At 29.9% G+C, this 15,402-nt stretch overlaps 1 protein-coding gene across 1 annotated transcript in view; it reads left to right on the forward strand.

Moving 5' to 3' along the window:
* The window catches only part of LOC148274534 (nose resistant to fluoxetine protein 6-like), a 63,588-nt gene that overhangs the window by 47,394 nt on the left and 792 nt on the right, over nucleotides 1-15,402 (forward strand). The window contains exons 11-13 of the mRNA XM_088236972.1: nucleotides 4,005-4,179; nucleotides 5,452-5,594; nucleotides 8,775-9,047. Coding sequence (XP_088093098.1) covers nucleotides 4,005-4,179; nucleotides 5,452-5,594; nucleotides 8,775-9,038 — 582 coding nt within the window. The 3' untranslated portion in view covers nucleotides 9,039-9,047. The remainder of the gene's footprint in view (nucleotides 1-4,004; nucleotides 4,180-5,451; nucleotides 5,595-8,774; nucleotides 9,048-15,402) is intronic.

Here is a 15,402-nt window from a genome sequence, read left to right on the forward strand (position 1 = left end):
AAATATTTATGAAGAAAAAAACATATCAAAATTTAAAATAATGGTCAAGACATATGTGATAAACAATTTATAAATTAAATATATTTGTAATGTTATTATTAGAACACACATAACAATATGTATGATATGTGTGCCCTACTTTAAGATTTAAATAAATAAATAAACTGTTTAAAAACGGAAAAAAACGAGCACTGTTTTGTCAATTCAACCTAATTAAGTGTTTTGGGTAATGCTCAAGGTCGCAATAATGTTTTAATGAAAATCATCATGTTTGATTGCACGTGTTCATATTTATTTGACGTTTCATCATAAGTGAGGCCAGATATGAAGCAAAGTGTAAACGCGTGAAAAACATAAAAAAATCATAAATTGACAACTCTGTAGGGGGTAGAAAAGATTCATAATACCACCCGCGATGGCGTCTTGTGATTTCCACGTGCTCTACTTTAAGGCGGATGTGGAAAAAGAAAAGAGAATAACAAAAGGTTTGGGGTCGAAGAACTAAGCGTATATTTATTCTAGTCATTAAAAACAACTATGTATATATTTAATTAGTATGTAAATAAATTAGCAATAAAAACAATAATACAGAAACACAATACCAAACATTCTTTGGCAAGAAAGCATGGGACGTAGTACATTTTTTATATAATGATTTGCCATTAAAACTATTATCGTTATCCCTTTCACGCCGAGTGTATATTCACATATACACGACATTTAAGATTTATTTACGCATGGATCTAGCGAAATTAAATAGCGATGTTTTTATTTTTTTATAACGGTATTCTTTAGTTTTTTTGAGTTCAGTTCAGTGCCGAAATTTGGAGTTTATTTGTAAAAAAATAATAATACATGCTTGCCGTACAAAATAATTTTTTGACGTGTAAAAATGTCAAGAAAATATTCCTTGCAGCTTTACTAGATATGAAAAACCAATCGTTTTAATGCTACGTATATTATAATAACATACTGTTATAAAAAGGGAAGTAATTACAAAAATAAGATACTTTTCATTACATTTAATTAAAAAATATATTTGATATAATTAAAAACAAAGATACCAATACCAAATATAACAATAAGTACGTCTTTATCTTTTTCCGCTTATGCTGATAATTGAAATTACACAGAAAAGTTGTTTTTTATTATTCGAATGATGAAGTTATAGTTTATTTTTTTATTTTTTGTGTTTATTAATAAAAAGACTATCAAACTAACAAAAATAGATAAATATTTTTATGTATTGTAATACCACAGCTACGATTGCTTAAAGTTTTGTATTTTCTTAAATTATTCTGGGTATGACGTCACTTCTTTCCAGTGACTTTTCCTGATTTCCCGGAAGCCGGAAATCTATCACAACACTCTTTCATCAATCGATTTAAAAGAACTTGTGAAATTATTTAAATGAGTTCATTTTTATTAATTATTTCGTACATTTTACACAAACTTGAAACCTTAAAACCAAAAAAGAAAGAAAAATAATTGCAATCAGTGAAGAATTCACTTTTCTCTTTTCTCAATCCAATGAAGTGCATATTATGTGCTTCTGGATTACCTTCTTTCGGCACAAAGATGCTAAGGCTACCAGATACAGAGAGCTTCATCGGGCAGTTTTTCTCATTTTTGTACTTGTTTAATAATTTGGAGCACTTCACTTGTTAGATGTTCGATTGGAACTAAAATTATGATGTCGTTTTCCAGCACTCGCACGTATAATAATTGATACGCAGAGGCAGGGGCGAATCGTCAAAATAAGCGATTATGCACAGCTTACCATTATATTTGACCTTCGATAAAAATGTTTTATTTCAAATACGTTTATGCGAAAATAAATTAAATAATTTTTATTTATTATAAATCACTACCACAATTTAAATCTTCGTTCGAAAAAAAATCTATGAAGTGCACCCAGCGTCCAGTGCGTTCTCAGTGAACGATGAAACTATCCGATTACCTCAGCTTATTCTTCCATATAAAAAAGTACACAATATTTTACATCTTTAATCCCAGTCAGCCTTTTTGGTGCTAAAACAAGCTTGCAGATTACAAATATTATTTAATGATTCTCTTTTTCGAAACTAGTATTTATTTATTTATTTATTTATTCACACTCTTTATCAAAATACAATTCCATATTCACTTTCTTTATTTCGGAAGGACGCTTTTTCTTTGATAGGATACCGTTGACATATGACGTGTGGCGTTTGCAGTGACGTTTTATGACATAATTCATTTAAAAGGAATCGACCAGTGCTCAGTGTTGACAGTTACTGCTGAATGTCATTGTGTTATTTGTTAATAAACTTTTGTAAAAGTTTTATATTGGACTAGTGTAGAATTAAGCTACGTATATCGCGTAGTTAAAAATAACTTCTTTTTTAGTTAGTTTCTATAGAACCACTAAAAAAATTACATTTATAACTATCCGCTCTAGCTCGCGACAACGCTAGTGCCCTCGGAAAATGGAAAAGACGGGTAGATGTAGATATGTAGATATAGATTTGGTTGAGGATTGGTCCGAACACATATATTATAAGGTAACATTCGATCACTTCTTCACAATATTTTCAATAAACCCACTTCACCTGTTTATCTGAGAGAGCTTTTCCAACCTTTATCACAACACGGACTACCTCTTCGTTCTGGTAAAGAGAGAACCCTTCTAATACCCTCTTATCGCCCTAATTTTCTTGCCTTCTCTTTCACAGTTGTAGCCGCTCGATTGTGGAATGATCTACCCACTTATGTTAGAGACGCCCCTTCTTTATTTACATTTAAGTCAATATTGAAATGTCACTACCTTAATATTTAAGTTGTTCCTTTATCAATTAACAAATTACAACAGGGATGGTGAATACCTTAAATGAGGGAATATGGAAGTCTAGGCATTTACAGGGCTTATGACCTGTCATTGGCTGGTTTAAGTGGCCACTTTACACACACTGTAACATTCACCATTTTACCTATATTTGAACATCCATATTTCTTCAATTATTCCATTTGTTGATTTTAGTGAAGTTAAAGAGCTGAAACCTTTATTGTTGTGAAGAGATTCATCTGACTGAATTATTTCACATACTAGGCAACGCCTGAAAACAATTTTTCCATTTTTAAACTTCTTTTTGGACCAGTTGGTTTCATTACAATATTTGAATCTGTCCAAATGCTCGTAGACAAAAGACTGGATTTCCAATTTGAATTTGACTTGATTTGAAATTCAGTCTTTTGTCGACGAACATTTGTACAAACTCAAATATTGTAATGTTCCTTTATCCTTCTTCTTTCCTTTCCATCCCCTCTCCTCTCTTCATAGTATTTTAAATCCGAATTTTTAGAAAAAAATCGGTTAGTTATATTGAATACAAGATATTTTTTTAATTCAGGTTTGAAAGGGTAAACGAATATCGTTTGTGTTTTTTGTTACCTTGGCCTAGTATCCGCTGGAGTTCACCGGACAAAAGCAGCCAACAGTTTCGTTTCGTTTTTAAATCATCAGCTCCTAATTGGCTATGTAGTTTACCGTTCGTTCGTTGGTTGGCTTCTATGTAAAAGAACTACTGTTTAAGAGGAGAGTTGGTGTCTGCGACTATTGATAAATATGTATTATAGCACCCGCTTTTTCCCTATATATTCCCTAAAATTTATGTTTTTTTCTTCGCTAGTAATATTATCTATTTTTACTTTGTTGTTTTAATTATGTTCTACCACATAAATAGCTTTTAAACCAATTTAGTAAATTACCTTGTAAACCTAAATTTGACAGACGTTTCAACATAATTTTATGCGATATCGTGTCGAAAGCTTTTGCTAAGTCTGAAAAAATTGAAAGACATTTCTTGCCGGAGCCTACATATTTAGAAATTAGATCAGTTACACCAGAGATTGCCGTATCTGTAATAGTTAAATTGTATTAAATAGTTGTAATTAATTGACGTTTATAAGTGATTCGATGAACCCCATGTAAAGAAATTAAATAAATAATATTTTTTCCTTTTCAGATCTTCCCAAGATGTGGTTGGTTGCTGTATTTAGTCTGTACTGGCTGGCCATTGTTTAGTTTGCCTACAAGAAACATCAGTATAGAGTTTAGTATGTTGTATTTGTCAACATCGAGAGTTTTGTGGTCAATCGGGTCGGTTTGGCTCATGGTCTCCTGCCTAACTGATAATGCTGGTAATTTTTTTAAAGACATATTTTAAATTCGACGTTTTGCGTATATTTATTTTTGTCTGTGTCCAGGAGGGCTAAGAATAGAACTAAACCCCCGGACAAGAGTTTTCTAATTTAAAGCTCTCCCTAAAAATTCCGAAAAGGGAAACGAAATAAAAAATATGAAAAAAATATATTAACTTTCCACATCCATATTCTTTTTATTTTAAATACGCTTAATGTTGTCAAAATGCAGTCTCAGGCAAATTTACTCGTTTGATATAACTTTGTACAAACTGCGCAAAAGTATCGATTGTCACTGTATATCTTAATAACTTATATTTTCATATTTTATTTTATTTTTATTTATTAATTCATATTTTTTGCTTATAAACTATAACTAATAATAAAAATAATGTGACCTCACTGGGGTTTCCCGTGCCGTAGACACTTAACAATATACTTTTTTTTAAAATTACATTTGAGAATAAACAAAAAAGACTAACTTAAAAAAAACGAAGATAATTAACAAATATTCAGACAGTTTTAAAAACAAGATATTTATGTACATCTATATAATTTATATTACCAAACGCACAATGAAAATAACAAAAACCTAACATAAGGTGTACACTTGTGGAGCAGTTGATTCAACATTGGTATGGGCGAATGAAACAATCTATTTTACTTCTACCTAGCTCCACTACCCATTTTTTTAGGCTTTTTAAACATTTTCTTGTTACTAATTGTTTTAATAGATAGTGGAAGTCGGTTATAAATTTTAATTGAATAATACTCAAAATCTCTTGTTCGAAAGTGGTTTTAGTTTGTATTTGTTTAAGTTATCTATGTGTTGAGGATTTAGTGATTATATTATTAGTATGTGATGTATTTGTCTATTCATTTGTCTATTCATTTTTTCACCACAACAAGCTAGGAGGCCTAATTACAGTGGTGAATTACATCACAGAACACCCAAGCTTGAGAAAAATTATATTTTAATTTTTGAGTTCTCACCGGGAATCGAACCCGGAACCTTTCTGGTATTGTGGGGGTAATGTCTTTCATTTAAGTAAGAGTAGTTTTTGAATCTTCAAGTGAGTATTGTTTTAGCGTACAATTGTTTTGGTGTCATAAGTTGTGATTTATGGAATATTTTTTCAGTAGATGTCTGTATCAGGACTCTGAGTATATAAGTTATAAATTAAAAATGTTTGGTACACTAACACTTTTTTTTTCTACCAATTAGCGCTTTCACCTCTAATAGGCATCTAACTATTTCCTTTAATTTTCCAGGAAATTTGGGCAAAATTCTATCTAAAGACATTTGGATTCCGTTGGCTCGCCTAACATATTGCGTGTACCTCATCAATCCATTGTTAGTCATTATATTTACTTCTATGAGAGACAAAAATATGTATTATGATGAAAAAGGGGTGGTAAGTAAAAAAAACAAACTTTTTATGATATAACGGATAAGCTACGAAGAAGTAAAAGAACGGACGCCGCAAATGAGTAGCAGTTAACTTATTAAAGACTAGAAAAATACTCTTAAAACCTGCAGAACAAAAACTATCCGCTGTTTTTGGGAATAAAGAAAACACTAGGGGTTATTGAAAAGAATTAGTCGTATAAAAAACAGTTTTATGTTTTTGATAATTTTTTAATTTTTTATTTATTTTAAATTTCATTGATTAACCCTTACGGGCTACATACATTTAACAAAATATTTTTACTTTTAAAATTTACATTCTACTGTAAATGATAATGTTTTCAACATTTTTTGTAAAGGTTGTATTAGTCTTTTGTTTAGTTTTGTCTTATAGTTTATTGTATAGTTTTTTTTTTAGTTTCAGTGCTGCAGAGCAGCGTTTATTTTATAATTAAAAAATACACATAAGAATTTGTTTCCCACTAAGTGTAAAGACTTTTCGGTTGGACACATTTTTTTTATGACAGGTTTATATTACATTTATTTTAAATATATTGTACAAATTAATTTATAAAAGGCACTAAAAAGTATCTAGAAGATATTTTTTCAGGTCTTTTATTTTCATTTGAAGATCTTTCATGTTAATGATGGTTTGTGGGAGATCATTGAACAATCTTGGAACAACGCAATTTAATGTTCTTTTCCGAAGTAATTCGTAATTCGAGGAACAAACAGAGAGCCCTTAGTTTCTAATCTAGTATTGTGAGTGTGGGAAACTCTTTTTTTATATTCCGGATCAACAAAGTGATCTACAATCAATTTATAGTCACAAAGTTGTTTTACCGGCAGGACATTACGGAATTTTAAATATACACCTTCGCCTATATGTTTCGCCTCACGGATTATGCTATCCGGTACAATCCCCCTCAACAGTCTCACCTGAATATCATAAATTTTACCCAGATGAGACTGGAAGGTGAGACCCCAGGCCCAGACACGCACTCCGTAAGATATAATGGATTCAATGAGCGAGGTATATATGTCTCGACCGTTCTTGTCTCGTTTTAGAAGGTTGCATATGATATTTTTCTGATATTCTCGTATTGTGTCCATGTTTACTACAGTTTTTTTCAAGTTTTAGTTCTTCGTCTACAATTACATCAGTGGCTAATTTATGAATAAATTTTAGGGATCCTAGTTAAAAGAGTTCAGTTACATTTAATTGCTTTTGAAAAGTTCTTCAGTTTCTGTTAGATAGGGTAGGTTATATACCAACTTTAATATTTTATTTTGCTGTCTTTGTAGTCTGTTTATGTTATTTTGATTTCCTGTTCCCCATAGTAGTTGCATATAACATATTTTAGTTTTAACATAGGCTTTGTACAATATATTTTTTTCCGTTTTTAGAACAAAATTTTTTATTAAAAAAAAAGACTCGATAATGCAACTTTGCTAATTACATTGTTGATATGAATTATCCATGTCAAATGGAAAGCAATGATTCATAAAAAAGGTATTTTTTTTAGTTTTGAAACTTTGTACGCGGTCTAGGTATTAAATTTAGAATTTTATAAAATGTCATACTTAACTCAAATTTAGAAAAATCTATTTCAAGGATCATCATGGATCCATATCCGCTCCTTGTCTAGCTGAAGCATATGGTATCCACAAAGCCAAAGACCGCCAACTTCTATGCGTCCTCCCAAGTCAGGTTCTCGTCGCGAAGTTCTGACATAAACTGCCGGTGAACTGTCAGCAGTGGACGTCCAGGACGTCGAGAACCTGATGCCCTGTAAAGTAGGCGAGCGTGGTTAAGGCTCTCAGGAGGCATCCGTAGTATATGGCCTAGCCAATCGTATTGCCTCCGCTTGACGATAGTTGTCACCGAAGTTTGCTGCGTCCGTTCTTTTATTTCAACGATATATAAACTAATTTAAACATGTCTTCGCTAAAAGATCGTGTAAAGAAATGCATTCTTGAAGTCTTGTTTAAAATTCTAAAGTCATTATTTGACGCTCTTGTAAGATTAACCCGGAATCCGATGGCCGTTGTCATCAGACCTACTATTGTCTAAAGGACAGTGTAGAAGGTTGATCGTGCATTTCCTGTACGTAAATAAAAAAAGAAAAACAAAACATCGAAATCGCTGATTACCAAGCACGGATATTAAATTGCTGACAGAAAGTAACTAAAAAATTGAAGATGACCTCCATTCCTCACTCGGAAATAAAGAGAACACTATGGTTAGCTACTGTAGAAATAGTCTATGTCCGTTAATCTATCTATGTATATAAAATGAATGTACATATGTATGTTTGTCCTTTATAGACTCAATAAATACTGGACCAATTGACATGCAATTTTTTTGCAAAATAATCTAATTTACGTGAATTAGGTTTGTAAATAATAATATTTTCAACATGTTCGTCTGAAAAAAGTTATAAGCGAATATGTGTTTTTTATCAAACTTTCAGGGTTGCATTCGACTAAAATGCATATTCCAAAAGAATCGGAGTGTTTATTTTTTTTCATATTAAAAAAGTTTTTAAGTTAATTTCCTAATTTCTGAATAATAACATATTTTTAATGGATTTTTAGTAATGATTAAATAATTTTATCTGACATTTAATCCATTTTAGAAAAACGGATTCTTACACAAAATGCACCACTGTTGGTAAGTATATAGAGTTTGGCCTTTGCAAAAATAATTCTTTTTTTAAAAATGAATTATTTTATGTTTTGGAATTCAACCATAAACAAGTACCTAGGTACTTACATATCAATGAAAAGTATTTTTTATTTTATCCGGACAGTTTTTGTACGTTTTCACGATTCAGTCATTTTTCTTTTATTATTATATTTTAATTTACGGACTTATTCAGTTCATTCCAATAATGGTTAACACATTTTCTTGTACTAAATGCAGGTACAAATGAAATAAAATACAACAAAAAATATGAAAAATAATTGCTACCTCAAGACACGATCTGGTCAATAGTAGTTTTTATTTTATTTTGCTTTCGAATTAAATGTCAAGGTCACGTCGAAATTCGGCTGGCAGATAAAGAATGACTAAATTTGTTGCCGGCCGAAATAATGACTAAAATCCTCACTTTGTTGCGTGTGAATTTTTGTGCAATGTATTTGATCTATTATTTTTAAGTAATGTTTTTTATTTATTTTTTAGCTGTTGAGTGGTCTTGGATTAGTTTTCCTGTCATTCGTTGGTGCCTTTTTCCTGGTGATATTTGTGGAGTACCCAATCAACAATTTTTTCGATGCCATATCAAAGAAAAAGACAAGAGTTGAGGCACCAAAAAACAAAATAGCTAATGGACATGGAACGAATGGGTTATCTTTAAGTACAAATAACTCGAATGGAATTTATACAAATGGAAAGGTTAATGGAAGTTACATTTCGTGTGATACTAAACCATTGAAAATAGATTAAGATCTTAAAGTAAGAAGCAATGCATTTATTAATTCTTTACCTTAGAGAATAAAACGCAGGAGTCCATTTTTTGCCGTTTAGAAGAAAAACATGCATAAATTATCGCAATAAGCTATTTTATATGTGATTCAAACACCAAAATCCACTTTTCCCATAATTCTGTTTTTTTAAACTTTTTTATTTTATTTATCATAATTTTTTTCTTTGCATTTTACAATAAGTGTAAAGTTACAAATACAAAAAAAATATTAACATATTTAAAAAAAATACCACAATGGTATGGCCTGTGTGTGGGTATACATTTATTATTAATTTATTTTATATTGAAATAAAGTCTCATCATCATCATCATTCTCTTTCCGCACCGAATGTTGCATAGGGCGCTGCATTGGTACACCAATCGCAGCTTATCTTGATCACTTTTGTTACATGAAGGTAAGATGATCAGTCTTACGCTTCAGGTACCAGTCCAGGGACAATGAAATATTTTAGTGTGAAAACACCCTTTTAAATAAATATTTCATATCAACCATGTCGGGAATCGAACCCGAGACCTCTTGCATGGTAGGCAAACGCTCTTACCCTTACACCACGAGGCCGACAAGTCTTCTAGAAATAAAGTCTACTAGAATAATATGATAGATATCAAACATTTAAAAAATGAGTGCTTATAATATTAGAACATATTTTTTTTGTCGCTAAAAATGAGAAAATTATACTAAAAGGATATTTTATTCCTTAAAAAAAAATCTGTTCAAATCTGCCTTTTTTATCCATAATTTTAACAAGAATGAAAATTAAAAAAAAAACTAATAATAATTCTCGATCATATTGTCCTTATGAAATGCATTGAACAGTTTAGAATATATGAAAAATGAGTGTCTTTGCCCGAGTCTGTATTTGAAATAAAGGATTTCAAGTAAACTATTCAATCTTTATTTTTGGTACGTGTATTTTGTACATACACAGATCTGGATTTCTCCCTGGGGAGTAGGTATATATTTTTTATTAATATCCCTACAGAGATGAGATAGAATATTTTCAAATTCAGGATTATGGATATTCGAGCGTTTACAGGGCTTATTTTATTATTAAATATATTATTTACTTTAGGTTTCTCATTTAATAACATATATACAAAAATCAAAAAAATGTTACCTGTGTCGATATTCGCTAATAAGCGGAATGGGGAATGTTGTAGTACGTAAAGTGGCCACTTAACCCAGCCAATGACAGGTCATAAGCCCTGTAAACGCTCGAATATCCATAATCCTTAATTTGAAAAAAATTCTACCTCTCTCTGTAGGGATATTAATAAAAAATATTCAATCTTTGACTAGATCTGTTAAAATTTTTATCAAATTAATGTTTGCGCGTAAAAATATATTTTAGACATTGCTGCCAATAGATTTCTCGTAGCTTCAAAAGTCAAGCTTCCTGAAATAATTGGTTGGAGGGAAAAGTTGAATTTTTATGAATAATTTTAATAAATAGGTGCGAAGGTTTTCACGGTAACTGTAATCAATGTTTCTTTTTTTTGTATGTTAAAAAAAAAAAATTTTTAATTTATTTGATTTAATAGCATAATTATACATTTTTACAATTTAAAAAAATTTCACTTGTTATATTTTTACTAAAACTAAAATCCCACCAAGCCACTTTTTGTAGCTTGTTGGTGAAGATTATATTTATACTGACTTAATAATATTATTTACATTTATAAAAACAATGAATAACATATAAAAATTAACAGCCGGAAAGATCAGAATAAACATTTTTATACAAATAATAATATATAAATTTATTTTTTAAATACAAGAAAATATATGAAAAAATAAAATATTTACACCTAAGCTACTATTCATATATAAACTCTTGATCGAGTAGCCACTCTCTTATTTTGCTCTTGTTACAATGTGAGTTAAATTTAAGTTCTTTTTGTAATAAATTAAAAATTCTAGGTACTAAATATTTGAGATTTTCCATATTTATTACATACTTTTGGTACTACCAAGCCATCATTAGACGTGAAGCGTGTATTATGGTTATGTTTGAGAGGAAACTTGAATGTATTACTATGAAATTGTTCCAAAATGATGCAAAGCCACAGTAGTCCTCGAACAGGCAGAGTTTTGATTGTTTTGTACAGGAGATCATTATTACTTCTTTGTTCGTAAATCTCTGCAGGTACAATTCGCTTGATACCGTGTGTGCTGACGTTTCGGCTACAATTGCAAGAGTCATCTTCACGGTAAACTATGCCACACAGTCAAAAAATCTAGAACACATGGTATCATCCAAAAAAGAAACAAATTATTTTAATAATGAGTTTTTGTGGTTTATAAAGGCTAAATATGATTTTTATAGGCTCCTCCCCATCCAATTTTTCCATAAGATAAAAAAAGATTGTACAAGTAAATGATAATCTATTTTGCTAGTGTTTGGAAGCACATTACTAGTTAAACGTTTGAAAACATAGGTCAAAAATCTCAATTTGTTAACAATTTTTTGGAATAAAAACTTCTAGTCGTAGAATTAAGAACAGTCCAGAAGGAGCGTAGAATAATATTTGAATACATCGGACTGTGTCAAATAATTCCCCAACTTAGACACAATTTCGCCGCGCGCATACTTGAAGTCACCAAGTAATATTGCCAGATCGCGAAGAATATAACCATAACACAAATGTAAGGTAAAAAAAAACAATTTGTTAATTTTTCTAAAATTTTATTGTGCACTCGGAAACAATGATTGACACAATAGAGTAGATAAGTAAAGGGTCAATTAATAAGTGTAATTGAATAAATGAACTTTGAATTTAAAATATAGATATTTTTATATCACGTTAAATAATATTTTATGTTTTAAAGATAATGTCGGCCAAATGTCCACCACGGCGTTGTTTAACCCGAGGTTCAATTTTAATTATTTCTCTTGGCAACACTAACGAAATTTCCATATTGTTTCTGCGACAATCTGACAGATGGAAAAATAATTCAATTTTTAAGTAATGCATTTGTGACAAACGCATTAATTTGATAATTACACATGAAATGTGATTGCATCCTGTTTCTTTAAGATCTTAGCAGTATTTCTACACTTTAAAAGGACACAATATGGCATGGTTAAATTCAAATTAAGAGTTGCGTACTGAGCGACGTCTACAAAGAAACTAATGGGTCAAAACGTAAACCTACTCATTTATGAGTAGTTGAGTCGCCTTCTGTTTGATGTGCGTGTGCGGTTTCTGGACTATTCTTAATTCTATGCTTCTAGTCTATTTTGTTTTAATGCAAAAACAACAGTAACTCAGATACAATATTTTAATAAGTACTTTTATTATCAAAATTATCATTATTTTACAGAGAAATTTCTTTATATATTGAAATTACCTCATTTGGTTAAAAAGTTATGATTTTTTGGAAATCGCAAAATCACCAAATCTTGTTTCCTGAACATTTTGTTCAATGTGACTCCCGTGGTTTATCCTTTAAGGTACAGATTTTATTTTACTGATTTCATCAATTTTTTCCTTACCGTACCTGATGGTGTATAGAGCACTGCATTGATATACTAACTGAAGGGTGCCTTGATCATTTTTCATGCATGGAGGTAAGATGATCGGCCTGACGCTGCGGGCGCCAGTCCGGGGATTATGAAATTATTTAGTGTAAAAACACCTGTTTAATAAAGAAACATCGAGATGTCAAATGTAATAATATTTTTTCTGTGTTGTTCTGTAATCGAAGATAAATGAGGTTTTAGACGCAAACTTAGAAATCTCCATTGAAGGAGTATAATATTTATTTCAGTGCCTGAAATATGTTCACATAAATAGGGAATTATTTAGCGATAATTTAAATCGGATTAGCAATATATCCGATAGTGTACTGTCAGTTCAAGGATGCAAAACAAGTTCACACAGAGGCTGTATTTACATGTTGGTCCAAGATCCTTCCTAAGAAATTAGATAACATTTAATCTCCGATACAGTTTAAAGTATGTCTTGGATTATCATGGAAGGAACAGAAAGACACCTTTTTTGAAAAATATTAAAATAAAATAAATACGGCAAATAAATCAAGTTTTTGTAATAGCATATGTTAATCTTGTTTTTCTTTTCATAATTATGTCACAGTATATTTATTTTATTTATTTAAAAAGAAATGGCCCTCGTTCAGACGCTGAAGTCTTTGTGGGCATTTTTTCCAAATTACGGTGTAGCATTATTTTCTGATGTATTTTATAAAGTGTATTTTTGTAATGAAAATTCTATGTAAATATATGTTTGGAAAAAAAAAGTTATGGAGATATTTGCATGAAACTTTGAAAAAAGAATTGTAAGATTTCTAATTATGCTTCACTAATTCAATGGAGAATGCTTAGTTTGCGGTGTCAAGTAATATAATTAAAATCCATTTTTGCAAGATTTAGAGACGGTTTTAAATTACGCTATTATTTAGGCCGGTAAGTTTTAATGAATAGTTTTTTTTGGCATCAACAACTAATTTTCCGTTTTTGGTGGAGATATCTAAGTTTGCTTATTTTACCCTCATATGCGCGTGGAATTGAATTCACAAATACATACAAATTGTATGTTTTTAAGTACGTTACTTTGTTGAATAACCTAATAAAATAAAATAAATAAATAAAATATTTAGTGTCGTGAATCGAACCAGAGATCTCTTGAAAGCAAATGCAATGACCATTTAACCACGATGCATATAGGTAGGTGGCAAAAAATACACATTTTAAGAAATAAGAGAATATCAAATTCTAGGCAAAAGCCTGCCTGTAAATACAGGGGCATACAGACCTGACATTAGCTGTTATAGCCTTGATCAGTATGTCTGTTTGAAAATTTTTATTTCTTCAATGTGAAGTAAAATTTATGTGCTTTATTGTTGTAGATATTAGAAATTGTTAGATTTTTTTTGCATGTTTTCATTTGTATTTATGTGGATTTTTTAAAAACTGGCTCGTATTTACAATTTATTTTTATTTTTAAGTATTTGTTTATTCCAATTTATTGTTATAATATTTTTGGTAGTTGGAAAATATGTTTTGAGGTAAAATTTATGTGAAGTAAAATTTATGTGCCTTGTTGTTGTAGATATTAGAAATTGTTAGATTTTTTTGCATGTTTTCATTTGTATTTATGTGGATTTTTTTAAAACTGGCTCGTATTTAAATTTATTTTTATTTTTAAGTATTTGTTTATTCCAATTTATTGTTATAATATTTTTGGTAGTTGGAAAATATGTTTTTGATATTTATTATTATTATAATTATTAATGTAAATTTGACGAATTAATACGAATATCTCAAAAAATATCTCTTTAAGAAACGATTGATTTTGAGAATGATTTCAATTAACGTTCTTTTTAAACTTTACTTTATAAATATAAGGTGTTTCCATAAGTTGAGTCTGGTTTTGTCTTAATTTAAAAATAAGTATCAAAAGAAAAATAAGATGTTAAAGGTTATACGTTAGCCGAAAGAAAAAATTGTGCTTCACAAGATATTGTGTTTGCTTTTACGTTACATTTGCAATTTTTATGTTATCCTAAAAATATTAATAATTAAAAATAAAATATTCAAATAATTGTAAGACGTTACTCCACATTATGTAGACAAGAATTGTTTTTTCTTTTACGAGAATGGGAAACGTTAATGTAAATAAATGTATTAAATTTTTATATATTACTATATATATTATAGTTAAAAAAATAATGGATATGTATAACTTTAACCACATTGTTTTATTTCTATTGCTCATTTTTAAATTTAGGAAAAAACGGACATATCTTGTGTTAATTGTAATATGTAAATAGTACCGTAAAACGGGGTTAAAGTGCACCATCAAGGGTAACATTGCATAAAAAAAAAAGTTTTTAGAGACACCTGTTGTCATTGCTACTAACAATAACTCATTGTTTCTCCAAATATTCAATGGATGTCACTTTTCACTCTTACCTAAGGTTATTTTCCATTCAATATGGTACTTTAGTACTGAGCGATTAGCGGTTTGGGTTGGTTGTGCAGTTTTTTTGAATAATTTCTATAGGTAATTCTTATCACATCTTCAACAGTGTGTATCATTCTAAGGTGAGTAAAGTGGTTTCGTATGTTGAATTTTGTCATGTATTTGATAATACCAGTATTTCTTACTAAATTTACCAAAACATATTAATATTAATATTTCCATGTCCATGTGGAATCTATTAAGATACTGAAGGAAAAAAAAAGTGATGCAATGTCACCCCGCCCTAGGGCTTACTTTGCATCATTTTCCAAAAAATTATAGCTTGTATATGAAACTACAAAATATACTTATAACCACAAAAAAGTAAAGGAAATATAT

Source organism: Micrasema longulum, unplaced genomic scaffold (assembly GCF_059751315.1).
Source record: "Micrasema longulum isolate JH-2025_06_02 unplaced genomic scaffold, ASM5975131v1 h1tg001627l, whole genome shotgun sequence".
Classification (NCBI taxonomy): Eukaryota; Metazoa; Arthropoda; class Insecta; order Trichoptera; family Brachycentridae; genus Micrasema; species Micrasema longulum.